This window comes from Lutra lutra, chromosome 7 (assembly GCF_902655055.1).
Source record: "Lutra lutra chromosome 7, mLutLut1.2, whole genome shotgun sequence".
In the NCBI taxonomy this organism is placed as follows: domain Eukaryota; kingdom Metazoa; phylum Chordata; class Mammalia; order Carnivora; family Mustelidae; genus Lutra; species Lutra lutra.
The window spans coordinates 128,691,032-128,718,971 of record NC_062284.1 but is presented as its reverse complement, the minus strand read 5'-3'; the positions used below and the strand labels follow the sequence as shown (position 1 = coordinate 128,718,971).

Sequence of the window (27,940 nt, the reverse complement as noted above, 5' to 3'; positions counted from 1 at the left end):
AAAAGAGACAATGCATAGAGCATATGCTGTTCATTCTTAAGCTTGAACTGTATCTTTCTAGTAATTAGAAGAATGGAAGATTTTTTTTTTAACATATTCCTTCCAGCCTTATATTGTCTATTGTTAAATGAAGTAGAAACCACTACCAGGAGGAGTTCTGTGTGGTTAGCAATCTTGCACTTGTGTGTGTAAGTCAAATCCTTGGAGTTGCTGACCTGTAAAACGCGAGATACCAACTCAAAATCTTGTAAAACGTGAGATACCAACTCAAAATCTATGACTCAAAATCTCGGTGTGGGGCAGGAAAGAGAACCTGCATGCAGTGCCCGTGCTTGCGATGCGTGATGTAAACTATTCATGATTTCAGTTGTCAGTTTCTCCCTTGTGATCCAGCAATGCTCGAAGCATACGTCTATCATAGCTGGTTACCTTTGCTCTGAAGTGGTGGGGTTACTTTTCTGTCTCCACCAACGGTATCTTCTTTTTTCATTTCTTGGCACTTAAAACAGGATGTGGCCTATGGTTTAAGATCAATAAATATTTGAAGGAATGCCCCAAAGAATCAATGATCAACTCTTCCTTTTTAGTTGTTATAGTTTACAAAGCAGGTATAAATATAACCCAGGCTAATGAAGCACTTTGGCAATTCCCTATGAATTTGTTGAAATAGAATACATCAGAAAGACTCAACAAGCTTCCTTGTTTAACTCTGACTAATGGACCTTTAGTTATTTGACAAACATTTTTTGAGCATCTACTTTATGGTCAGCGGCATGCTAATCATTAGGGGGGGTGTCTTCAACTGTTTGAAAACACTGTTGATTTGGAAGCTTAGTTGTTGAAACATTGAAGTCTGTGGTATGAGGTAAAGGGCTGTTTTATTGTCTTAGAGGAAGAGGCACTGTGGGAGCTTTCTTACTTCAGTTTGGGTCTTGTAAATCAAGTGTTATGTGATTTTGATGAAGTCCCAAAAGTTTATTTTCGCTTTTGTTTCCTTTGCCTTTGGAGACATATCTTGAAAGAAGTTGCTGTGGCTGATATCGAAGAGGTTACTGCCTATGTTCTCCTCTAGGATTCTGATGGATTCCTGACTCACGTTGAGGTCTTTTATCCATTTTGAGTTTATCTTTGTGTATGCTGCAAAAGAATGGTCGAGTTTCATTCTTCTACATATAGCTGTCCAGTTTTCCCAGCACCATTTGTTGAAGAGACTGTCTTTTTTCCACTGTATATTTTTTCCTGAAGTGTTATATGAAAAGAGAACACAGGAGGGCACCAGAGAACAAGAAACCAAATCCAAGGGACCACTCAAGTGCTGGTTTTGGAATTGAGACTTTGCTAAATTTATCATTACTCTGCAGTCTGTTTCTAGCTCAGGCAGATGCCTATGCTTGACCAGGACGGGAACACGTATGAAGAGATGCGCTTGCACGCGTGATGCTCTAAAGCATTTTGAGGTCTCCTATTGGTCCATCCAGAGGGTTATTTCTAGAGACCAAGCCTACTGGCTGATTCATAAACAGGAAGACCTTCACCTTCTCTTTGGATGCTTTTCCTCTGGGCCCCTCAACACACAGCAGGTCTTTCTGATGGTGGAGACCTGAGTGCTGCTTAAGAAGAGAGAGCCAGTGGATTTGAATATTGGTCCACCTCCTTGTACTTCTCTGCGTCCAAGCCCATGGCTCCCAGGAACATGGGAAAGCTTCCGTCATTGTTTTGAGACATCAGTGCTTTATCAGTTTTTGGCACTGAGCTGTGGTTAGGATCTGAAGATCACTAACCATGGTTTCCATGACATCATTAGGCACAACTCACGATGTCTCAGGGAAGTTGTGACACTTCATAAGTGAGAGCAATTAATGAAAACCTAGGTTTATTTTTTTCTTTTTTACTCAAAGGGCTGTGGGTATGTGTATGTGGATATGTACAGTCCTAATCTGCTCCCTCTGGCTCTGGAATACTTGGTCCATATTTCTGATTACCTGCTAGTCATTCTCACATGTTTATCCCATGAACATCTTTTTTTAAAAATTATTATTATTTTTTTAATTATTTAAAAAAATTTTTTTAAAGATTTTATTTATTTATTTGACAGACAGAGATCACAAGTAGGCAGAGAGGCAGGCAGAGAGAGAAGGAGAAGCAGACTCCCCACTGAGCAGAGAGCCCGATGTGGGGCTCGATCCCAGGACCCCGAGATCATGACCTGAGCCGAAGGCAGAGGCTTTACCCACTGAGCCACCCAGGCGCCCCTCCTGTGAACATCTTAACCTTACAGGTTCATGATAGAGCTTACCAGTCTTTCATCTAAACACAGCTCTCCTCTTTGTTTTGTTTCATCTAAAATAAGTGGCAAGACTGAATTAAATGGGCAGGAAATCTGGAATTCATCCTTAGTTTTGCCCCCCTCCATCTTCTATCTCTGTCATCCAGATGGTCACCTAATTACCTCTTCTAAATGTACCTTCCATTTGCTTCTCTCTGCTATAGAGTATTTTAAATGCAGGATTATTTACCTCTTGTCTAAATTCTGTAGTCTGTCTTTTGTGCTCTTCATCAAATCCACCCCCAATTTTTTTTTTTAAGTAAACTCTCCTAAGATTCTCCATTGTTACAGAATAATGTGCATTTCCTTCACATTATACACAATCTATTATTTTTCCTACCTTAGCTGTTACTTCACAACTCACATTCTGTCTGTTCCCCAAAACACAAAAATGCAAACCCTCTTCCCATGTTATTATTATTATTATTGTTGCTGCTGCTATTATTATTATTATTATTATCTTCCAGCAGTTAAACATATTTTGCCTAGAGCAGCTGGATTTTCCTAAATGCATTACAGCATAGAAATTAAGCACAGGGGCTTTAAAAACTAGATCAGTAGTCTGTGCACTATAACCTGCATTCTGAATATTCCCCACCATCTCTTTCCATGAATAAACTCTTATTGGAACACAGGAATGTACTATGCTCACAATACAAGATGCCGGGTAGAAAAGAGTATATGCGATACATTCCATTTCTTTAAATCTAGAAATTGCAAACTAATCCATAGGGTCAGTGCAGATCACTGATTGCTTTGGAGAGACATGAGGAAGGGATGGCAAAGTGATGTGGAGAAGCTTTGGGGGTGATGGATATGGTTCTGATCTTGATTGTGGTTGATGATCTCATGGGCCTATTCATGTCAAAACCTATCAATTCATTCACCTTAAGTAGGTGCAGTTGATTATGTCTGTTATGCCTCAGTTTAAAAGAAAACATTGTGAGTGGCATTCAGCATCATTGTGCATTCCATAGTCTCAGCCTCAGTTAGCCTGAAGAATTACTTGCATCTTTTTTTTTTAAGACTTCATTTATTTATTTGACAGACAGAGATCACAAGTAGGCAGAGAGGCAGGCAGAGAGAGAAGAAGGGAAGCAGGCTCCCTGCTGAGCAGAGAGACCGATGCGGGGCTCGATCCCAGGACCCTGAGATCATGACCTGAGCCGAAGGCAGAGGCTTTAACCCACTGAGCCACCCAGGTGCCCTGAATTACTTGCATCTTGTTAAAGATGTTACTGGCCTGGTTTCCCAGAGTCCTAGGCTCCTACTATTACTAGTTCTAAGAATTTGGCCACATCTCTGAACCTTTTTGTGCTTTTGAAACCTCATCACAGATAAAGGCAGACTGGACATGATTAGAAGTCACCTTCTAATGTCTGGAGCTCTCCTGTTTTACAGATTCATCCCACAAATAGTTTGGGGTACCCGTACTCAGGTAGTATGTTAATGGTGCTCATCTCCTCTTCCTTGCTGTAGGTGACGCCTGTGCTGTAAGACATGCTTCTTTCCTAAGCATCGCACCCCTCTTTAGAACTGCAGGGCCTTCTCTGGTAAAATATTCTTTTATAATAGCGGAGAAATTATTTTCCTTGTTTGGGTAAATTACCCTTCAGAATTGTACGTCCTATAATTTAGCCTCCCGATTTCATCTTCTCCTTTTCAACATTTAACAATCATAGGATTTTTTAAAAAAATTTATTTATTTCTATTAGAGAGATGATGAGAGAGAGAGAGTGAGTGAGTGTGTGCAGGAGTGGGGAGGGGCTGAAGGAGAGGGAGAGCATCTCAGGCAGACTCCATGGAGCCAAATGTGTGGTTTGAGCTCAGGATCCTGACATCATGACCCTGAAGTCATGACCTGAGATCATGATCTGAGTTGAAATCATGAGCTGAATGCTTAACTGACTGTAACACCCAGGTGCTCCCATAATAGGATATTTGGAGTTAGGCTGAAAGTTGTAATTCTAAAAAATGCAAGAGGGACACCTGGGTGGCTCAGTGGGTTAAGCTTCTGCCTTCGGCTCGGGTCGTGATCTCAGGGTCCTGGGATTGAGCCCTGCATTGGGCTCTCTGCTCAGTGGGAAACCTGCTTCCCTCCCCCACCCCCCGCCTGCCTCTCTGCCTACTTGTGATCTGTCTTTCTCTGTCAAATAAAAAAAATCTTTTAAAAAAAGTGCAAGAAAAAATTGGAAAGGTGTTTTGTGAGAATATAACAGGCTTTAGAAGATACCACTGAGCAATTCTCCATCCTTAGGGCCTTGTCAATGACACTGGCTTCACACAGTGGTTTTAGAGCTGAGTTCACTGTAACAGGAATCTGTAAGCTTCTTAAGTCATCCCAAAGTGCTCGGTCGAACAGGGCTCCCTTTCTCCAAAGCCCAAGTGCTTAAAACCCATATGACCCAATGCTATGCCTGCTTATCTGTAGGGAAGTTTCCTTAGCAATGTACCAGCAGTTTCAGAATTCTTTTTTTTTTTTTTTTAAAGATTTCATTCATTTGACAGAAATCACAAGTAAGCAGAGAGGCAGGCAGAGAGAGAGGAGGAAGCAGGCTCCCCGCTGAGCAGTAAGCCCGATGCGGGGCTCGAACCCAGGACCTGGGATCACAACCCGAGCCGAAGGCAGCGGTTTAACCCACTGAGCCACCCAGGCGCCCCAGTTTCAGAATTCTTAAAGGAATACTGTTTTAACATTGGTATACATTGGAGACTAAAGCAGTAAGAATACCATGGTTATCTTTAGTTAAGTCATTACTGTTGACATCAAGGTAGGCTACTGGAATAGCCATTTTATGAATTGTGAATTATGCATTTGTCAGTCTACATGGAATTAATCATGGAAAGAGAGCCTGTGCTGGGCACACTCCTGTGTTTGTTGTGTGTCTCTCACCATAGCTACTTGATGAAAAGTGATTGTTCTTACCAGTTTACAATTAGGAGAGACTGAGGCTAAGAGATATTTAGGTGTTTGGTCGAGGTCACACAGCCAGTATGTGCTGGAAAAAGGATTTAAAGCCAAGTCTAGCCAGCTCGAAATCCAGCGGTCTTCCTTATGCCCCACTGACTCCCTGTTTACTGGGAGGCATTTGAATTCTCGTCCAGCTGTTTCCTTCACCTGGCATTTTAGTGTGCTGGTTTTCATTTCTTTGGGGCATCCTGCTGGCCTGCATGAGAGATTACGGAACTGTGTTGTACTTGTGGTAGGCTCTTACCTCCACAAGCTCTCGTGACACCGTTGGTATACCAGGAGGGATGGTTAATCATAGGGTAGGTGGGGAAATCTCAGCCTTTATGTGGCATCAGGACTTTTTTTTTTCGTCTTTGTGATTTTTGCATGGACTTTAAGGAATTTTAGGGGTTGATTTTATTTTGGTTTAACAGCAAAGAATTCAGTTCCTCAGGACACTTTTCTTCCTTCTGTGTTCCTGAAGCTTCTAGTTCCTGTTCATCTTTTGTGAAATACAAGTTGCATTTCTTTGACTGGGAAAGACAGTCAGGAGTTGGTCTCTGTGCCTCCAGCCTCAGCCCCTAGCTTTCCGGGCTTTACACTTGAAGGACCAGAGTGATTTTTCTAGAACAATAATCTGATCATATCACTCCCTGGGACATGTGAGAAATCACCCTGACATTCCAAGTACACTCAGGCATGCTGCTCTAGAGGTCATGGAACAGAAAGGGTCATAGACCAAATTAAGATGTATAATTATGTGGGTCATTAAATTAATGCACACAACAAAAGCAGGCAGATGACTGATAGTGTACAAGTGGGATGGAAAAACTACTCCACCTGAATCCTTGTTACACGATGTTCATATATCTATGTTCTCTCTCTACCATATCAGCTTCTCTGCTGATGGGGTGGGTGCCAGGACTGTGGACTAGAGTTGAGTGGTCCTTAGCAACTGGGAGGCCTCTGGAGCCGTCACACACTTGCCCTAGTTGAGAAAAACAAGGACGGGTAGATCTCACCGTAGGTAGAGCTCCACCAATTAGCTTGATGACCAGATATATGATTTATCTGTGTGTCTCAAGCCTGAAACAATCCATACTGAGTGTTGCTAGTGAGTTAACCAAGTTAGGGTTGCCAGCAGTCAATCAGACATGGTCTGAGAGTCATAAATACTTAAGGTTTTTATGGACAAGGACCTTCTCTGTTCTGTCCTTTTTATCTTCGTTTAAAATACTTATGTTCTGGGGGTGACTGGATGGCTCAATGAGTTAGGTGTCTGCCTTTGGCTCATGTCATGACACCATGGTCCTGGGGTAGAGCCCCAGATTAGGCTCCCAGCTCAGCGGGGAGTCTACCTCTCCCTCTTCCTCTGCCCCTCCCCTCCAAGCTTGTTCTCTCTCTTCCTCTCACTCTCTCAAATTAAAAAAAAAAAAAATAAATACCCATGGTCCGATTATTTTCTCTGTTTAACAGGTCTCAGAAGTTACCCATTTGCTCTCTATATTTAACACTTCCTGTCAGTTTCATTTATCCCATTTGTTTTCATTGTCATCTATAGCAAAATTGAGTAAACTAAATAATATAGCAAACACACGTAGCAGCCTATTTAAGATATTGAAGAACTCTTTTTGGTCTAGAAGATAAAATACAACGTCTTGTTGTGTTTTGCATGTTAGTGCAACAAAGGTCCTTAAAATCTGGTCCTGGCTATCCCTTTGGACTCATCTCCTACCTCTTATAAAAATGCTCTGTACTTGTGTAACATATGGAACTGCTCACCATTCCCTGAACTTGCCAGTGTCTCTCTACTCTGTGCATGGTACAGAATGTTCTCCCATCTCTGATCTAACCTGGAGTACTTGCTGCTGCTCCTACTTTAGGAAACATAAGCTTCGCTTTCTCTAGGAAGTCTTACTTGAATGCCACTATATTTCTGACCCCAAACCCAGACCGAGAGGTCTGTGTGCGTGCATGCACACACCCACAGACACACACAGACACACACACACACCTTCTCCCTTTCACTGTGTCCCTAAGGTGTAGTATAAAGTGTTCACCCAAGTGTAAGAGCACTTAAAACATGGTACTTCATTTTCTACCTATTTCTTCTAGTAGACTCCAACTTTGATCCAGGGACCTTAATATGTTTCTCCTTTTATCCCTAGCCACTAGCCAAAGCCTACCATGTTATAAATGAGTAGTATTTGATGGGATATAGAGATAATGAATCTTTAATAACAAACAGATGTTATCGTGCAACCATTAGTTGGATATTTGTTCTTGGAGTAAGAAGGATTTTTATACTCATCATTTAAAAATTTAGGGGCACCTGGGTGGCTCAGTCTCTGCCTTCGGCTCAGGTCTCAGCCTCTGCCTTCGGCTCAGGTCATGATCTCAGGATCCTGGCATTGAGCCCCACATCGGGCTCTCTGCTTAGCGGGGAGCCTACGTCCCCCTCTCTTGCTGCCCGCTTCTCTGCCTACTTGTGATCTCTCTCTCTGTCAAATAAGTAAATAAAAATCTTAAAAAAAATTTAGTCCCTATGGGACTTTCTTTCCCCTTATTTCTAACTTTGAACTTTCTTTTTAACTGCCATTTATTCCTATTATTTGATATTTAAAAATCACTTAAATGTATTTTTGTAAATGAGTAATAACAACAAGTAGCACTCATCTGTTGGGCACCTGCCGTGTGCCAAGCTCTATGTTAGAACCTGTGTTTCCACTGACCCCATGGGAGCTGGATTAAATCACAGCACTGTATGAGTGGTAGCTAGGATTATGAATCAGTAGAATCAGTAGAAGCAGTAGAATCAGTAGAAACAGGATAATTAGATGTAATAAGCACAAAACTGCATTTTCTTCTCATTTCCATGTTAGAACATGTTGGTTGATTCACCATTGGATTTCAGTGTCCATAAGCTGCATTTATATACATTAATATAAATGCATGTCGATGTCTAATCCTAGGACTAGAACCTGAAAAATACAGGCACTCTCTCTGGTCACATCTCAAAGTCAATGGGAAACGAAGTTTATTGAGATGAGAGTGACCCATCAGGAATCCACTGCGGGGGGTGGGGGGCTTGAGTTCCCACAGATATTACAGGCAGGTCCCAGTCAATGTAAGCTCACTTCACAAACACCCCAATATACAAGTGTCCCCTCCCACAGTTGCATGACCCAAGGCCCACAGGGATTCACCTCTACTCATCGTTATCGATGGCACTCTGTAGGGTTTCCTTGCTGCCTTACAGCCCCATTCCCATTCTTACCCGGCCTGAATATCTGTTCAAAGAAGCATCTCCTCTACCTCATTGCTATCTCCCAATCTCCACTCCTGCTCCTACAGAAGCAGCGTGGCTCTGTTTTTATCCACAATGCACATTCCTTGTCCGTCCAGAAGGCAGTTTAGGATAAGAATGAACACCTGACCTTATGATAGTCCTGGCTATGGTTCTGCTTACTAGCTGTTTGCTCTTGGCCAAGATAATTTAACATCCCCGTTTCTTAATTTTATTATCTATAAAATGGGATTACAATGCTAGCTTCACAGGATTGGGAGAATGAAATGTGAAGCCCCAACATGAAGCATGGCAGTTATTTCATGTCGCATCGTCCCTACTAGTCTTCTGCAACCTTTTGTCCCAGCACCCCTGTGCCATCTCTGGAACCATCCAGTTACCCTCTGAAATGGACAAGGACCCTTTTTTAGTGCTTTGAATTCTAACACATCCACCATTAGAAAAAAGGGTATGGAAGGGAAGCATCATTTAGAGTCTTAGACTATCTGAAAGAGTTTGCTTCTGGGTCAGAGAATGGAGAGAACTATGAGGTTGTCTTCTAGCCACAGTGGACTGAAGTTGGGTGAACTGAAGTTGGGTTGGAGGTAGAAGGTCATCTGAGTAGACAGTACAGTGGGAAGCCAATATGGCTGGCTCCAGATCTGGAGGCAATGTATGGATTTATCTCTTGAATCACTCCACATTGACAAGGGCCACAAAACTCCATCCTTCAAGTATGGAACCACATTATAAGCTCACCTAAGTCTCGCCTAGTTCAGAACACCATTTCCTCTTCCCTTCCCAGCTAGCTTATCACCAGCCTCTGACATTGTTCACACCCTCTGGTCACTTGTTCTCCCAGTCTTCCTTATGGTCTTCAACAGCCCTGTCTCTGACCCTGAACTCTTCCTGTCTTCTCCCATGGCCCTCTGTCCTCACCAGTACCATGAGGAGTGATTCAGAACTGCCCATATACCAGACATGAAATATTTGGAAAGAAGAAATCATAAGCTTACTGAATTATGCATTTGAAATTATTCTTTTCCAAGTGGATTTGGTACCTAAAAATCTGCCAAATAATATCAGAATGGGAAAAAAAATCTCAGTAATGTATAAAAAGAAACAAAAATGAATATCTTGAGAGAATGTCTTTAAAACCACTTCTTTACAAAACAGTTGCTGATGAGGGCAATACTATTTAAAAATCATAAGTAGTTCTAAATGATCTATAAATGATATTATTTTATTAGCTACTGGTATTGCTCTCCAGTGCTGATGTACTGACTAATAAAAATATTTGGCTCGTGGAAAGGTTGAGGTGTATGTATAAAACACCGCTTTGGGGTCATAGCGATAAGGGTTTAGATCTGGTTTCTGTCACTTTCACCTTAAATGTCCTCATGTGCATTGCTTCAACCCTCTGAGTCTCAGGGCTTTTTCTCTGTAAAATCGGACAAGGAACCCAAAGCCTGCTGTCTCCAGATCCAGGCCTCACCTCGGGGATGGAACCCCCTGCCCCAGCTGTGGTTTGCATGCAGGAAGTGAAAGAGAAGGGAGGGTGCAGAGTGACTTTCAGCTTCCAGTTTGAGGAGGGGACGACCTGCAGGGAGATGCTGGAGAAGAGAGGATTGGGAGGATAAGAGAAGCATAGGACATAACCTGGGAAAAAATCAAAATACAAAACAGAGTTGAGGAAAGAAGGAAACATTGGCCAAAGACAAAGTCTGGCATTCTGGAATCTGAATTCCTCACAGTATCCACAGATGCTTTTTATTGGGTTAAAAATGTCGGGACCGTGGGCCTTGATTACTCCTTAGCAGCTCTGAAACATCTGAACATGAAAATGACAGAACTGCTGCATGCATATGGCCTCCCCCCACCCCATCCCCACCCCCCGGGTGAGACGTGCTACTTGCGATCCCCTCTAGTTCGCAAAGAGAGGAGCTCATTTTATTAAAGTGGAAAACCCACTTGATGTTCTTATTTGTTCTGCATTCTGGCAGCATTTTAAAGACAAAAATTTTGAATTTTATTTTGCTAGGAGAGAGATTTGCCTTGAGCAATTTGACAAATATTGATATTTTGGTAATTTGTTCTGTTTCCCTGTCATTTTCTCTCTCTGTTTCTCTCTCTTCTCCCATCTTATTTTGCCTTCTTTTTCTTCTTTGCCTTTGTTTTTTGTCCACCTGGAAATTAAAGGCATGTTCATTGCATTTAGCTAATTCATGGGCTTAATAGACTTATATATATATATATATATATATATTTGTGTATGTGTGAGGTTATGTGTAGAATATTTCACTGTGAGGTTTATCTTTGTTCTTGTAGCCTTCTTTGGTTCATCCTTAGCCAGTAGAGGCTGTGTAGTATAGTAGTTAATGCTAAGATGGAACCAGACTTTCCAGATTCAAATCCCAGCAATTGCTACATATGTGTAGTAATTGAAGAATTGATTGAACCTTTCTCTGCCTCCGTTTTCTCAAGGGTAATGTACGGATATTAACAGGACCTATGTATCTGTCAGCTCCGCTCAGTAACAAATGCCTCCCTGCAATCTTAGTGACTTGAAGGAACAGAGCTTTCCTTTCCAATCACATTAATGTTCATCATGGCTTTGCTACAGCTCTGCTGCATGTTCTCTTCTTTTCTGGACCCTGGCTGAAGAAACAGCCCTCATCGGTCACCTCTTGGATTTGCAGCAAAGGAAGGGGGAGAAGTGGCAGAGCCACGAAATGCCTCTTGAACCTCTCAGGTGGCCCAGGCCACTTCTGCTTGTATTACTTTGGCAATGAAGCAAGTCACACAAAGTGCCTGACATAGTGGGACAGAAAATCTAATTCTCCAGGAAGGTTGGACCTATTAGGAAAAGGCAGATTGGAAGGCATGGCATATTTGGTCAACCCATAGTACAATCATGACAACATTGTGGAATTGATGTCAGTATAAAATTAATTAATATAGGTAAAGCACTCAAGATCGTGTCAAGCAGCTGCCATCTGGTAAGTAAAATATGCTTGTTTGCTATTATTAACAAAGTCTAATGCAAGTATGAAAAGAATAAGAAACATATTCATTTGCTCTTTAACTTTGAGAATTCACTTTGCATACCAAGGACAGTAGTATTTGGAGTCGTGAAGGGCACAGAAATGAAGGTCTTGGTCCCTGCCTTATAGGATCTATGTAGTCCTACATGAAAATGGGAAACAAAAGAATAATGAATAACTCAGACTTCCAGATGCCCCACTAGCCAGGTATCCAGTGCACACTTCTGTAACCCTTTCTCCCTCCCAATTAGTTTTTATTTGTGCAACACTTCCAGCAGACTGTGAGCTCCTGTGTCTTTTTGATCTTTGCACCCTCAGACATTTCTACAGTGCCTTTATAGTAGGTACTGGCCTTTTTGATTAAACTCATCTCCCTCTATACAGGCTGGAAGAGGGGTGGTGAGTTCACCCTGCATAACAGGAAGAGTTTCCTTCTGCTTGATGCCTTCAGCTCTATCAGGAATTTAGGGTGCATGGATAAAGCAGTCAGGGGTAGGAAGTTCACTTCTCTGCTATATCCAAACCATTGCACAACGTTGTAAAGACAACACAGGGAAGTGAGTCATATTGCCCAGGTAGCCACTTGCATGCCTTGCCCAAGGCCACATTTGGTGAGGAACCAGTTGCCTTTAAGTCTTACTTCAAGGGAGGCAAATACATTTGAATTAAAATATCCTCGATCTATTTTTATTAATGCTCTGGTTTTAATTTTTCCTCTATGTGCTTGTCTTGCAAGTTTTATTTTAGTGGGTACCATAAAGAGATGATATTTCTAGTGAGACAGAGAGCTATAATTTCTCATATTTTCAAACCTACGTATGTATTATTTTAAGAGGGAGAAGGATCATCATCTTAGTGAACTAGGGGCAGAGTAGAGTGATTGTTCTGCTAATCTAGCTCCCTGGATCCCCCAACTGCACAAAGCAGATGTTAAGAGGATAAAAGGGTGCAGCCAGGTGACAGGACCATCCCATGTGGCAACTGCCTCTGTTCACGGTGGGTGATCAGCTAATACCATCAATCTCATAAGCCGATAGATGTTGTAATTATCATCCCAAGGAGATAGGCTAGAAATACCACTGCTTTTCCATTCTTACCTCAGATTTAGTCTTTCTATTGTGGAAAGGAGGTGCTGTACTCATGGGGGTTGATACAGAAATGCCATTTCAGAGCTCTTTATCTTAGGATACTTTAAAAATCTAGTGACTGTATTTTTCTATCTAAAATAAACTTCCCAGCTGAGATATGGTGATGATTTTGGAACATAGAGACAGGAGGGGTTCTGGGTATGGAGACTGCATGTCTTAATTTTTGTCTCGAATAAGCCTAAGCTAATTAAGAGTGACAGTGATCTCACCTTCTCAAAAACCCTCCATGGTCCTTATGGGTCCCACAGATCCTCACAGTGGAAAGCCTGCTGATTTCCCTTGGAGACCTATGCATGTCCTCAAAAGCTCAAGAGTTTGGTCACTATTTGGAAATTTTTAACCATAGCCCCTATGTCTACCCTTAGGGGTGAGAGAAGACCATTGTTGTCTGTCCTTTTTGGACTTTATAGACTTTAGGAAGCTAGAGGTTGATGGGAGAGCTCCATCTGTGGAGTTTCATCTGTGAAGCCTGGCTTCTTGTTTTATTTTTATGATTCAATAACCTGTGACCTTGGGAAAGTCACTTAACCTTTCTGGATCTTACCAGAAGCATTGATATTCCCTACTTCACAGGGTTGTTGTAATGTTTGAGTTACTAGGGAGGAAATGATGAAGCACTGTGTGTCACCTTAGTCTAGCTCCCTTGAGAGCAGAGCCTGAGACAAGGACTCAGGTCAGGTGGTTTATTTGGGAGGGATCTCCGAAAGTGGGAGTGAAGTAGCAGAGAGCATGAGCAGTGAAGAAAGAAACACCAATGGGAGTATCCATTGCCAAGTGGATATGGGGGAGATGGAGGGTGTTGTAATGAATGCTCTCCAAGAATTGTCCGCTCCGATGACAGATTTTGGGGAATTAATCTATTAGCTTTGTCCCTCCCATTGTTTGACAGCCCCTACTTGGTTGCTCTCGCACATAGGTGATGAAGACACCCTTGACCTGAGAGAAGGCTGAACAGCTGGCCCTGCTTGAGATGGGGACTGTTGGCCACGTGTGAGCTAACATTGGTTGACTGCTGCCATGGCCGAAATCTGAACTTGGCCCAGGAGACATGATGCAGGGACGAAAGTGTCTGCTGCAGGTGCACACAGACATGATCTGTTACAACCCACTTTTGTCTCTAATATAAACTTCAACCTTCTGTTGGTTTTATTACTAGATTAGGGCTTGGTCCTTGTCTTACAAATAAATTTTTAAAAAGTGAAATCAGGTCCTACTTTTCATTGATCCCCGAAATTAGATTTTCTGCTTATTATTTCACTGTACTCTCCCACTTCTCCCATGTCCTTTCCCTGCCCACACCTTATTCCTTCTCACATCTCTAGACTGGGTCAGCCCCGGGGCATACACGTGGTGAAGCCGTGAGGACAAAGCAAAGCAGGGACAGCTTGCAGGCAGACTAGGGGCCGTGTTCTGTAGCTGCATGACCTCGGCAGGTTATGGCATTCTGTGCTACTTCTTTCCTTGCAAAGCTGAGGGAAACCATATCAGCTTCATATTGGGAAACCAGATAAGATCACGTATGCAAAGTAACTGGAAGCTTTCTCTCAATCCTCATATCAGTTTCTCAGAAAACAATATTTTTTTTTTCCTGGCTGGGAAAAAAATATATATTTAAAATAAAAAGTAGTGTCTTATTTATATCTGCTGCCTGGTGTCTTTCAGCTCTAAGATGAATTAGGAATTAGCACCTAATTCACACAGCTGCCAGAATGCCGTGTACAAACCTCTTCTACTCCCTCTTCTTTTTTCTTCCTCCATCCTCAATAAATTTACTCTGTCATTTATTTTTCTCATCCAATTTTATAATTCGGTTATATGTATTTATTACTGTACTGAATATCTTCCCAAATCAGTCCAGTTTATTCTGTTGCTAAAATACAGTCTGCAGGGGCGCCGGGGTGGCTCCGTTGTTAAGTGTCTGCCTTAGGCTCAGGTCATGATCCCAGGGCCCTGCTCTGTGGGAAGCCCGTTTCTCTCTCTCCCACTCCCCCTGCTTGTGTTCCCTCTCTCTTTCGCTCGGTTTCTCTTTCTGTCAAATAAATAAGTAACATTTAAAAAAAAATGCAGTCTGCAGTACTCCCCTTGCATTTCTTCTCCCTCCCTCGACCTGCTTACTAGACTGATATGTAATCTGTCTAACTCTACTTATTCTTCTACTAGTTTTCTTCCCCCCAAGTATGTTGAGCATCTTCTTGGTGTAAGTAAGGTACTCGGTTTCGTTGCTGGGGATGATAAAGGTAGCATGTTCTCCTTCAAAGGGCACAGACTTGGAGGCAGTGGATACAAACAAATGTATGTGTAGATCTGTAATAGCAGGGACAGAGGGACAGAGCGATGAATATAGAGGACAAGCACAGCCCGGTTACTCGAGAGGTGCACACTCCCAGCTGGGAGGCTTGGGAGCCAGGAGGGGATGGCTGGAGGTAGAAAAGTTGTGGAAGTCTATGGAAGAGGAGTAATGGAAGATGTATGTATTATGCCTTCCTTAATTCCTACTTACAGCAAAATATTAATTATTAGGATTAATTAACTATACCTTTAAACTCCTAAGTGGACATTTTTTATTCTGCTTTTTATTACCAAGGAGTCAATTCAGAAGGAAACGGGCTTAAACAGGCATTGATTAGGAGGGTATTAGGAGAGCGGGTTCTAGTGCATATCTTGGTTCAGATCTCTTTAGCTCAGTCACCATCATCTTCAACATCTGTGTCTTTAGCGCTCAACAATATGATCACAGAGTCAGAAGGACCCTTAGGCACAATAACGTTCTAAATTATCATAGGCAGCCTGATTTGTATTAATTATATCATGATAATGGTGGCAGGGGAAGTATTAAGAAGGTTTTCTTTTTTTTTTTTTTTTTTTAATAAGAGTAGAGTCAATATCCACAAAAACATCTTTCTGCCTATCCCTGAGCAAATTGCCCTCATCTCTTGAAAAGTGGCTTCATGGAGAGAGATTATCACAAGAAATCTTGACACTGTCCTCAGCATCCCACTCCTGAGCAATGCTGTAAATTTATGACTTAAGGTAGAGATTTGGCAATAAATTGGGGGCAGGATTTTTTCTCATCTTTTGTGGAATCATTTGTTCCTTCGGAGAGATATCTGCCCTGGATTCATTCCATTTCAAAATTGAGATGCTGTTCTCCTAGCCAAGATGAGAGGGTTCATTTTACACTGTGATCACAATTTAGAGATACAACTGAGTGGGCTGCTGGGGTTTGCTTTGTAATGTGAGGCACACATCTTGCTCCATTCCAAGCAGGGGCCAGTGTGCATAAGTGAAAGCATGCGGGGAATTAAGGGGGAAAGGGAGGGAAGGTAGGGAGGGAGGGTGGGGAGGATGGAGGAAGGAAGGAAGGGGAGGGGAGAGAGGGAGGGTAAGAAGGGACAGCAGGAACCTAGTAACCCTGTGTCATCAGTAGGCCATGGTGGCCCATGGTACAGATTAATACCGTGCTAAGAAAATCTTGCAGTCAGCGGACTTTGAGCCACACTCCAAGCAGTAGGAAGCTGCCAGGACCTGGTGCTGAGTGTGACTGATGCTGGGTAGGGAAGGTGCGAGGAACAGAAGCAAGCTCCGCTGGCTGGTAGGATCAAGTATGTCTTGCATTTTCTAGAATCTCTGCTTCTCATTCAAGGTGCTTCTACCACCTGCACTCTCAGAATGAATCAAGGAGTCACTGGGGATTCCTCTTCTGCTCCTAGTCCACCTTCCAAACTGACCTCAAGTCTCATTGACCTCACCTCTAGCACACACCCCATATCTCACCACGTCCATTTTTCCCGCTACCATCCGAGACCAAGTCACCTTCATTTCCTGCCTTTAGCAACTTCCCCGAGATCTCCTTGTTTCCATTATTGGCCTTTTTGGGTCCAGGGTACTCATAGCAACCAGAATGATCTTTAAAATTTAAGTTAAATCATAGGATCCCCTTGCCTGAACCCTCCCGTGGCTCCCAGGTGCATTGAGAAGAGCATTCAGGTTCTGTACCATGCCCTTTCGGTCTCCTTGTGGTCTGGCCTCTGCGTACTCCTCTGCCTTCTCTCCCACCGCACTCTCTCCCTTGGGCACAAGTTCCAGCCACAGTGGGGTGTTTTGTGATCAAGCCTGTCCTGGGCTTCTGCACTTGCTCTTCCCATGGGGCAAATTTTTGCATGTTTGGCTCCTTCTCAGTGCGCCGCCACAGAAAAGCCCGCTCTGGCCACCTCACTTAGGAGCCCTCCGTCCAACTGGTTGGTACTGTCCTTCCTCCTTCCCCACTCCCAACCAGGCTGTAGGCATTGTAAGGGCCGGGGGACTTTTTCTGTCCTGTTGTCTCCCCACCCTCCGCCCTGGCACCGTGCCCGATCCTGTGTTGGTGCTCAGTTAATACTTGTTCAGTGTGTGACTGGGTAGTCCCTGTGATGCACTGAGAGGTTAGCAACAGTGCTGTGTGAGCAGAGTGGAGGGTGAACCCTAGCAGAAGTGAAGGCAGCCCATAGTTGAGCATGTTGTATGTGGTTGGCTGAATGGGCCATTTACTTACTCAAGCCCAGTAATTGTTGGTGGTGTTTTTAGTGGGTTTTAATGATAAACAGGGTCTCCAGGAAGATACACATACTCTGCTGGAATAACTGGGTTGCTTATCTTTCTCACACACCTCATTGGGAGACTTCTTAACAGAAGAATTCCAGAAAACGTCCCGCTTTCGCGTCTGTTGTTGGCAGAGACAGCCATCTCTGAGACTCCAGGGCTCCAGTGAGAATGGAAGGACCTCTTTGAGGTGTTTCACCAAACTGCCTCTATAAGTAAATGATTAAATTTTTTTTTTCAAAGAAAATGAATGCTTTTGGGAAAAAAATAAGTTTATAAAAACAAAATACCTCTTACTCTCTGTTGGGTTGTCAGCCCCAAGAAAACATCTAGAACCTGAAATGGCTTTGGACAGAAAATGAGGTGTTTCTTTCCTATTTCTGTGTCACCCTCCTTACTCTGTAGTCCCACTCCCCTACTCACCCCTGCTATTATTTGCATAATCTACTCTCTTGGGGGTGTTTGGGGTGGTGGGAGACTGATCAAATACATGGTGCTCTAGGCTTATTAAAAGGTTTGTATTAGTTCAGCTGGCCTACCTAGGGTGCTGGTGGAAATGAAGGTAAGTTTTCTCTTTTTAAATATTTTTGGTGTTCTTTAAAGCTAACACAGTCATTTCGAGTATTTCTTTATCATGCCATTTAGATGTATAATCACATGCCTTTTGCTATACCTTTCTAAGGGAGTGAATTTCATGTTTTTGTATGCATTGTAGAAATTTGGATTCATGTGAAACATAGCTAACCAAGGGAAATCAAGTAGTTGTTTCTTTCTCTCTCCTGCACAAATAGAAAGATGTTCAGGTAAAGCAAAGTGATTATGGTATAGATAGTGTGCCCTTAATCCCTGCCCCTGCCTCCCGACCCCAAGCGAAGTAAGTTTCCAGTCTTACCCACCCAGTTTTGGAGATCATACTTTGTGGCAGATGGAAGGAATTTCTACTCCCTGTGTATGAGCAAAACCTTCTGGTTTCGTTGGTCTGGGCAGGTTTTAGAAATTTGTTGACAAATGAATGCATATTGGGGTGTCTTATAGTTGTGCTGGTTACGTTGCTCCTGGGGGGAATGGCAAATTCATGTGCTCTGAGGAGTCTACCAAAAAGCAACAACGAAAACAACGCAAATGTGAAAAGAAAACAACGCAGTAGGTTCAAAACCTTCAAAATCCAAAGTCCACCTTGTGAAAGTGTGTGCCTTTAGTCTGTATTTAGCCAAATACAGACTTTTTTCCCACATGTTCCTATTCCCTGTCCCCCCAGAGAGAATGATCTGCTAACATCTAAGCGTCATCTTCCTCCAAGCAATCAGCAATGAATCCTCTCCCAAAGAATGCCTTTCTTCTAACTTTTCACTTTGATTTTACTCTTAGTTCTGGCTTCTGGAAAAAATAAGCCTTCCACAGGGTTCCTGTAGGGATAGGTCAAGAAAATAATCTTAAATTATTCATCCGTGACATCTCCTCCTCTATCCACATTCATCAGAAAATTAGACCATCGTTGGTGAGACCAGTCTTAACTAAGAGATGGTGCCAAGTGAGTTTGCAGTGAGATGAGGTCAAGAGTGGGAATTTGGTGGTATCGCCCAAAGGATTCATTAAAGGCTCTTTTTCCAGTGGTAGTAAACAATTGAACACTCGCTTCTACCGACCTCTGCGTCCCGGAAATCTCCAGCTGGGATTTTGCTTCTTTACTCCAGTCACAGAGGTCATTACTTGGGGAATTCAACTATAGGATCTCAGATAAGTTTTTCGCTTCCTGTATTTAGATCAAATGGTGATGACCTAAGCAGCCTAAAGGGAATCAAACACTGATTTCTTTTTGTGTGTGTGAGATCAGTAGTTACTATGTAAACAGCTTAAGGAAGCATCCCTCTAATTCATATATCCAGTGTGTACCGAATCACAGATCCCATTTCTCCCTGCTACAAAAAAGAAGAAGGACAATGTAGGAAAATAAGTGCCTTTGAGGTTTTTTCCTTTTAATTTTTAGAAATTAAATTCCCATCAGTTCTATTTTAAATTGCAACTTTAAAAAAAAAGGTTTCTCCTCTTGGTCTAATCCTTGTCTTCACATTCATTGTTTTACTGATGCTTGACTCTGCGGGGGAAGTCTTGCCTAGACTTAAATCCTCCTTCTCTGAAGACCTAACAATGTGTATGTTTTAGCTTTCGGCTTATATCTACATCTTGTATCACTTACTAATTCCATTGTATGCCTAGGCTACAAATTAGATTTGTTCTTGCCCTCTGTTTGCCTACATTTCCAGCTGCGTTTAAAATCACTTTCTCTCTGGTAGGGATGCATTGACCTTTTGGCTTGATTAAAGATAAATGCCATTGACTTTCCACTTTTGGAGGCAGAGACTTTTTTGGATGCTCGCTGGGATTTCTGTATTTATTGCTTGAAAATGAATATTGAATAATATTCATTTCCCTACCATTGTAATGGTATGGGTATGGAATTTTTTTTTTTTTTCCCTCCTGGCAGAGTCATGAGAATTATTGGGGTTGGAAAAAGCAACTGTAGCCAAGCGGTAGGGCATAAGGGGTTTCAGGTCTTTTCCTACCTGTTTGGTCATAGACCATCACATCCTGAAGTTTTAGAGTCAAAAGGACAGTTAAATATTTTTTGTCTGAATTTGACACAAGAAAATTCCAAGCACCTGCAAAATGTCACCCAGCATTTAAAACACACTGGGCTGATTGCAAAGCTCATTTTACACCGATTACTAATATGACACCATTGTGGCCATGTCGCTACTTGTGACTGTGTTGGTGTTAGTATTTCTCCCTCTCACTTTGTCCCCAATTGTGAAAACGAAGTGATGCACAAACATTACCTGAAGAGTGGATGCCACCTACAGGTGTTTGAATAGCCTGTCTTTGTCACAGTGCTACCTCCGTAGCCAGTGTTTCCTATGTCTTTCTTCACATTCCTCTCTCTTATTGGAACATTTGCATGTAGAATAAAGAGGATAAGAACACACAAAAAAACAAAGGCAGATTTGTTTCTTCTGAGAACATCTGTTCTTGCTTCAAAGCACCCTCATGATGTGGCCCATTTTCTCTCAATGCCTGCATAGTTTGCCATTGTAAAGGTGACTGTTACATCAATCTTAGACCTGAATTTAATGAGATAATGAACAACGTTGTCTAATGAGGTGAGATGTAGGAAAAATTCTATTATAGTGTATAGGTTTTAGATAATATTAAGACAGGCATACTCACAAAGAACAGCTAAAATTGAATATAAAATGGCTTGTCATGGAATTTTTTTCCCTTCAGATTCATTGATCTCATGGCATCATACCCAATTTTCGGTACATTCGGTCCACTTTTAATTTCTTCATTGATTTCTTAGGATTCTTGTGCATTTACATTGCACTTGAGATATAGATATGTTCTAAAAAAAAAGATATAAATGACCTGTTGTGTATTTTAATTAAAAGAGACCTTTCAACTTTGAAAACCTTTATTTTTCAAGAAGAAAATTTCTCCAAACTTCAACTGCTATCATTATTCTTTTTTTAAAAAGATTTATTTATTTATTTATTTATTTATTTTAGAGAAACTGAGTGAGCCAGAGGAGGGGCAGAGGGAGAGAGAAAAAAATCCTGAAGCAGATTCCTGCTGAGTGTGTTTCCTGCAGAGTTTGATGGGGCTCGGGGCTGGACCCAGGATCCTGACACTGGGACCTGAGCCAAAATCAGGAGTTGGCTGCTTAACTGTCTGAGCCACCGAGACACTCCATCATTACTCTTAAAAAGAGCATTCAGTACCAACAATAATAATTAAGAATTAAATGGTCCAGTTTAAAAGATATTTATCGGGATGCCTGGGTGGCTCTGTTGGTTAAGCCTCTGCCTTCGGCTCAGGTCATGATTCCAGGGTCCTGGGATCGAGTCCCGCATCGGGCTCCTTGCTCAGTGGGGAGCCTGCTTCTCTCTCTGCCTCTGCCTGCTTGTGTTCTCCCGTGCGCTCTCTCTCTCTCTCTCTCTGACAAATAAATAAATAAATAAAATCTTTAAAAAAATAAAATAAAATAAAAGATATTTACCCAAGTGATACTATTTTTTAAATTTTCCTCCCTAAATGTATACAACACTGTTTTGGAGCCTTGGAGGCAGAGGAGGGGGTGGAGTGGCCAGTCAAAGCTATAGAATAGAGCTCTCAAAATTAGCTCGATAAAAATGTATTGACCTTAGTTGATGGTTTCCAAAGAAATAAATACCTATGCATGTATCAGTTGTTCAGTAAGTGCTCATTATAGCACCTACTGTGTTCTTAAATGTTGGATACAGCTGTACGCTGAAATATTTCAGAAGCATAATAACATAGGGATATATTGGCTAGTTTAATGTTCATCTTTTTTCCCCAAGTTATTTCCAGAGATAGGGCTTTCTACATAGTCATTGACCAATCTAGGAAGACTCATGCGGGGTCCTTCTGCACAGGCTCAGCTAGCCACGTAGTGAACTTGGAACTTGGTCTAAGTTCTCTGGTTTATGTAATCTTCTTTGTCTTTTACATTTACATCTCAGTTCAATGGTGAGCAAAATATGACATTCTCCCCCCATTACTAACCAAATTCTTATAATGCCTCAGTGTTTATCTTGTCATCTTTGGCTTCTAAGTACTGTAATTCCTTGTTGAACCTGATTTTTCCTAGCGTACACCTGAACATCCTCTTGAGCATTTTGATCCTGGATCCTTTCAGACAACTTGGTTTATTTCTGTATCTGGTGGCACTTTTTCCTGAACATTCTTTAGACCTGAAAGGGTTCAATTTTGGGATTTTCCATTATTTCACTTTTTTAGATGTTGAGATCTTTTTGGAGGATGATGAACAATGGGATAAGTCTGGGGGCCCCTCACATTCCCTTCAGGAGCATTACTTATCATGCAGGTTAGACCTCAACATTTTTATTGTGATGATTTCTGTTTTGATTTCTATGGTTACTGTATCCTGGTAGGACTGTGGGTTAATGGCAATATCAAGTTAAGCGTATATATTACAGAACGCTTTTCTCATCCAATTGATGGATAATCCAAAAGCCAGACTGGTGTATTATGCCTAAGTGATCAAATTATTCTGAAAATGAATGATGAATTTCCTGTATCTTCAAGAAATTCATCTGAAATCTAAGACTTTGGGAAACAAAATGACAGCTGACTACTGTTTTTTATAAATGTTCACTTACTGCCCTTGGTGGTTTAGAACTTTCTCTCTGTAGACAAAGGAGGGCACATATTTCTTTCACTGCTTTGCCAGTGTCCATATGAGTTGAGACTTTTACATTTGGGGGCAGTTGTGGAACACCCTATTGGGGCAGTGACACTGGGATGGGCTTTGGTGGTGGGGCGCATGTATGATTCCTTGAACACTCCTGGGTTCTGTGCACCAGTGTGGCTTTGATAGTTCTAATACCATGACTGCTACTTTCAGAATCAGTTCTAATTTTGACACTTACCATCGTCCTTAGGCAAAGGACCCGAGACCCTGTACGCGGGGCAGAAGCTCAATGACAACGAATGGCACACCGTCCGGGTGGTGCGGAGAGGAAAAAGCCTTAAGTTAACTGTGGATGACGATGTGGCTGAAGGTGAGTACAGCTCTACGTAGGGAAATGTGTCTCTTTTTTTTCGCTCTCATCATCCTCTTGGTCATTCAGTGAGCAAAGGATTTTTTGAAACACATTTTATTTTACTTAACAGAAGTCATGTGACATGTTCTTGTTGAAGAGCTCAGGTAAGGCTACTTCTTAGGTCTTCCTCTGTATTTTTGTAATCCCTTTTCATTGATCGGTCTTATAGAACTTAGCCATTACTGTCATTGTATGTTGACGTGTCTCTCTCTTTGGCATAGAATATGTGTCTGGGGAGTAGATGTAGAGATCTGTGGCTCCTTTATTATTCATTTATTCAAAAATCACTTATCAATCATCTTCCCAATGGCCAGTTTTTTCTTTCAATAAGTTACTTACTCTCTAGGACAGGGAGATGGGTCAACCAGAAATTCAGAGCATTACAGGTAAAAATAAGTACTGAGATCACTACAGGCTATTTAGAAGGGTCTGAATAACTATTCATTTATGTCATCATTTATTTAATTGTTATTAATTGAGTACCTACCCTGTAGTGAGCACTGCTTCAGAAGGCACTGAAAATAGGGAGGTGAATAAATAGGCAAGTCCTTGGCTTGGTGGAATTCACCTTCTAGGTGGGCAGTGGATAAACGAATGGATCCATCCATAGGTAAAGGAACATTCAGAGCTTCACGTAAGTGATAGGTGTTTCTTGAGAGCGTGGTACACATCAGCAGAGTGCTAAGGATGTAGAAGGTAAGAAGGAAGCACAAGAGCTTATCTGTTTTCTCAAAGAATAAACCAATCTAGTTGATTAGATTGGACACAGGCATTGAAAATAAGACAAAAAGTATGTAATCAGATTCTAACATGGGTGGGTAAGAATGTAGTCATGGCCAGGCAGAAGAGAAGATTATCATTTTGGGTTAGAGAAATCAGGAGTGTCTTCTGAAGGTAGCTCAAAATTGGGTGGGTCATTTGATGAGGTCCAGGGTGGAAGAGAGAGGGCACCGTCCATGTTGTGTCCAAATAAGTCTGTTCTGCAGAACTTTTGTCCATATGGGAGAAGACAACTTGGGGGCACCATGGAGTATCATGTAGAGCACTGGGGATGTCAGGAGATCTGGGCCCTGACGTGAATTTTCTGCCACATGTTGGAAAAGCCACTTACCATGTCTGATCCAATTGAAGTTGATGGCATAAACTCTCTCTAGAGTCTTCTGTGAATAAGACAGTCAAGGTAGTCAGGATCCCTGGGATTTAATACAGTTATTGTAACTAAAACACTTTTTGCCGTTGGGATAGATAATAAAAGATAATAAACTTTTTCCCTCATTTCCTCATTTTTAAACTTGAAATTCTATTGCTGCTAAGGCCCTCTCCAGCTTAAAGGTTGTGCAGTTTGGGGGTCCTATAATTTAATTTTATATTCAAGAGCCTGGACTGCTATTCTTCTGGAGTCAGGAATTACAGCGAGCCACGTATATAGCATGCAGGTAGGAGAGAGAGAGAGAGAGAGAGAGAGAGAGAGTGTGTGTGTGTGTGTGTGTGTGTGTGTCTGTGTGTGTGTGTGTGCGTGCGCGCGCAGAGATGAGAAGAGTCTATGGATAGGAGAAGAGCAGGAGGCATATATCCAGTGCCCAGTAGGCATTAGATACTGGGATAACTGTCTTACGTGTATCAGCTTCTTAAATCTGTAATTCCCCATTGCCTTGCAAGATCATTGTTCTTATTTTACTTAAGAGGGCATGGCCTGTAGAAGGCGCTGTGTAATTAAGCTCCAAATCCATGTCTGTGTGACGTCATCAAATCAGGCTAATCGCTGGGCTTCACAATCCATCCTAAGAAAATGGTTTGTTTAAAGATATGGGAAAATACAAAGGCATACCTTAGCGTGAGGTGAGGAGTACATTTTAGTGAAGACGCAGCACTCGCCCCTCTCTCCTCAAAAATGAAGTCAAACAGAGCTGTCTTAAGTATCTAAAACTCTCCTGTTGTACGTACATAGTAAGGGGTAAGGTTACTCTTCTGCCCGTCTGAAAGGGTAAATTAGCTTTGCTTAATGAATGTAAGCAAAGAGAGGTAAAAATGGTTATATGGTTTAGAACCCACAGCCATCCCCGAATTAATTATTCAAGACATCCCCATGGGGGAGCCTGCGCGTGGTACATCCCTTGCTTGCTCCTAAGGGCTGAGCCCAGCAGCCCCGCGGTTGTTGCCAGCATGTTTTTGAATAGCAGCCACCAGATGGCGACCTCGCCCCAATCTCTCCGCGCAGCGAATCCCTTTTATTTTCCCGGGAAATTGCATACCCTCCAAACTGTAGTAGTAAAGAACAGCAGGACCGAGGGTACAGTAATGTGCAGTGCCTCCCCTGGTCATTATTCTTTTATAGAAACTTTAGAATAAAGGTAATTATAAAGTGTGCTTTCTCTTACCGCTGAGAATTAAAAAGACAGGACTACACCATGAAGGCCCCAGTCATTCAGTAATTTGATATTCGAAATTAATGAAGCTCTTTCATTTTCAACCCGTATCCCCTGCTTTACTGCTGATGGAAAAGAGCAGCCATAAGGATAAAGAAATCTGGGAGAAGAAAAGCGCTATTTTGCTTATGAGCTACAACCTTGGATTGCTTCTTACAGTGATAATGGGTTTGGGAATTTTAATTTTAGCTCACAGAAGTCATAAAATCAGGCAATGAAACTAAAATACCACACAGTCCTCAGGTTATTAAGTAGTGTCTTATTGGCTTATTTAGTAATCCCTTTCATGCTGTTTAAGGTTCCCTAGGGTGTCAAATTTTCAGTTAGTTTGTAGAAATGATGCAAAGAAGAGGTCACACTCATAAGAAATCAATGGCAAGGAAAGAAATAGTCCTTGGCCTGGTGGTTTTCGTTTATTGTAATACAATGTATTCCTGGAAAGGTATTAAGTTCAGTTGACAGTTAATAAAGATTGATGGATTGATTGATTGAGTTGGATTTCTATTATCACAAGTAAATTAAAAGAACCCTTGGGTTATGCTCCTCGGAACTGGGATCTAATGCTGCAGGATCCCCGCCGCTCCACCCAGAGTGTACCAGCTTCTTGCTACGACAGAGATTCATCCCTCTTTTGACTTCTCTGGTTCATGTTGACTTCCTTGTCTGTCACTTACTGTACACAGCACCTACAAGCTGTAAAAAAGTCATTTTCTGAGGAAGATTTGTTCCTCTCATGAATAAAAAGACATGATGAGGCGGAGTTTGCAAATGTTAGGTTCAACAGAATGCAATGGTCTTCTTTATTGCAAGACTTTTAGTGAAGACTTAAAGACTGGAGCGGGGGCGCCTGGGTGGCTCAGTGGGTTGGGCCGCTGCCTTCGGCTCAGGTCATGATCTCAGGGTCCTGGGATCGAGCCCCGCATCGGGCTCTCTGCTCAGCAGGGAGCCTGCTTCTCTCTCTCTCTCTCTCTCTCTCTCTCTGCCTGCCTCTCCGTCTACTTGTGATCTCTCTCTGTCAAATAAATAAATAAAATCTTTAAAAAAAAAAAAACTGGAGCATTCACTATGCTGATACATATTGCTAATCCTTGATAATCACATTTGAAGTGTTTGCCAAGTTTATTTGGCTTCAGAACTTTCATCATCATCATCATCATTATTATTTTTATTATTATTAGAACATTTTACAGCATATACTTTTGGAAAATTTTGGTATTATGGAGAGGAGGGTATGGGAGTGGTGGAACTGGAGGATTGTGGGCAAAATATGTATTCTTTGCTGAAACTTTATAAGCCTTCATTTTCTTAACCTCCCTCCCTGTGTCTGGAAGCCGTAGGAGGCCAAGTTGCCTCCTCTAAGTCTTTGCCATTATTTCTTTGCTAAGCTTTTAGTGTTGATGAGGAACTTCATGTGTAGAAATGGCAATGATCCAAACTCTGACTCCAAAGCAAATGTCTCAGATACGGCCTCCTTCCTCACATGTGAGGGGCGCTTGCTATCATCAGGCCCCTCTGCCCAACATTACAGGACATACAGAAGAGGTGAGAAGTGGTTTCTTCTTAAAAAGAGATTGTGTTCTAGGAAAGGGTGACAAATAATCGAAATACTGGAAAATTATTAATGCATTTCAGAGAAAGAAGAAAAAGAAGCATGATGCATAATTAATAGCTAGCGATTTAAGCCCTAGGCACCATTCTAAGTAGTTTTTCTGAATTGATACAGCTAATTCTGAAAACGTCATACCTATTTCATAGATGGGAAACTGAGGCACAGAAAAGCTGCCTAACCCAGGTGGCACAGCCTCAGAGCCTATATGCTCGTCCAGTGCATGCCTGGTAGGAAAGTTACAGCTTGAACTTGGACAGTTTTTCTATAGGTTTATGTTCTCCACAGACATTAGCAGTGTGAGGGCTGGTGTGCAAACTGCTGTTGACTATCAGGGAATTAAGAGGTGAATGTGAGGGTAGGAGTCAAGGCAACACGGCTGTTCCAGGGAAGGTGCTGGATGTATAACACATGACTTAGACGGAGGGACGTGATGGTGCTTGGCTCCTGGGAAGGAGCTTGAGCCCATTACACCAACTTCAGCAGAAATGGCACCATTTAAATTCCACCCACCATCACGTAAGGAATAAGTTGAGCTTTATCTCTGCTGTGTTGGGTACAAGCTAAGAGGGGGCTTGGGAACTGAGCTCACCTGGGTTCAGTTAGAGGGTCGACCACTTAGCACCTGTGTGAACTCTGATCGCATGGCTTCACCTCTCTGAGCTACATGCCCTCCTCTCTAAAGCAAGATAATGATACCTATTAATTGTGATAAGGACATTTGGTGGTTATGAAGTGCCTAGTACAGTGCCTGGCACATGAACAATATTCAGTAATCTTGCTTTTTTTTTTATCATCTTTCTCCCAAACTACTCCTCTTCCCTCTGAAATTCGAAAGCAGCTCCTGTGAAGTATGTATGTATTTGCCCCTTGAGCGGAAGGGAGTTTTAGTCTATAGATAGCATTGGGGGCAGATAAGGAAAGATTCCCAGTT

The 27,940-nt window shown here is 42.0% G+C and overlaps 1 protein-coding gene across 28 annotated transcripts in view; it reads left to right on the top strand.

The window, feature by feature from the left end:
• Window positions 1–27,940, top strand: part of NRXN3 (neurexin 3) — a 1,668,422-nt gene that overhangs the window by 815,198 nt on the left and 825,284 nt on the right. For all 28 annotated transcript variants that reach the window (XM_047738119.1, XM_047738148.1, XM_047738133.1 and 25 more), the window contains one exon: window positions 22,813–22,932. In XM_047738119.1, coding sequence (XP_047594075.1) covers window positions 22,813–22,932 — 120 coding nt within the window. The remainder of the gene's footprint in view (window positions 1–22,812; window positions 22,933–27,940) is intronic.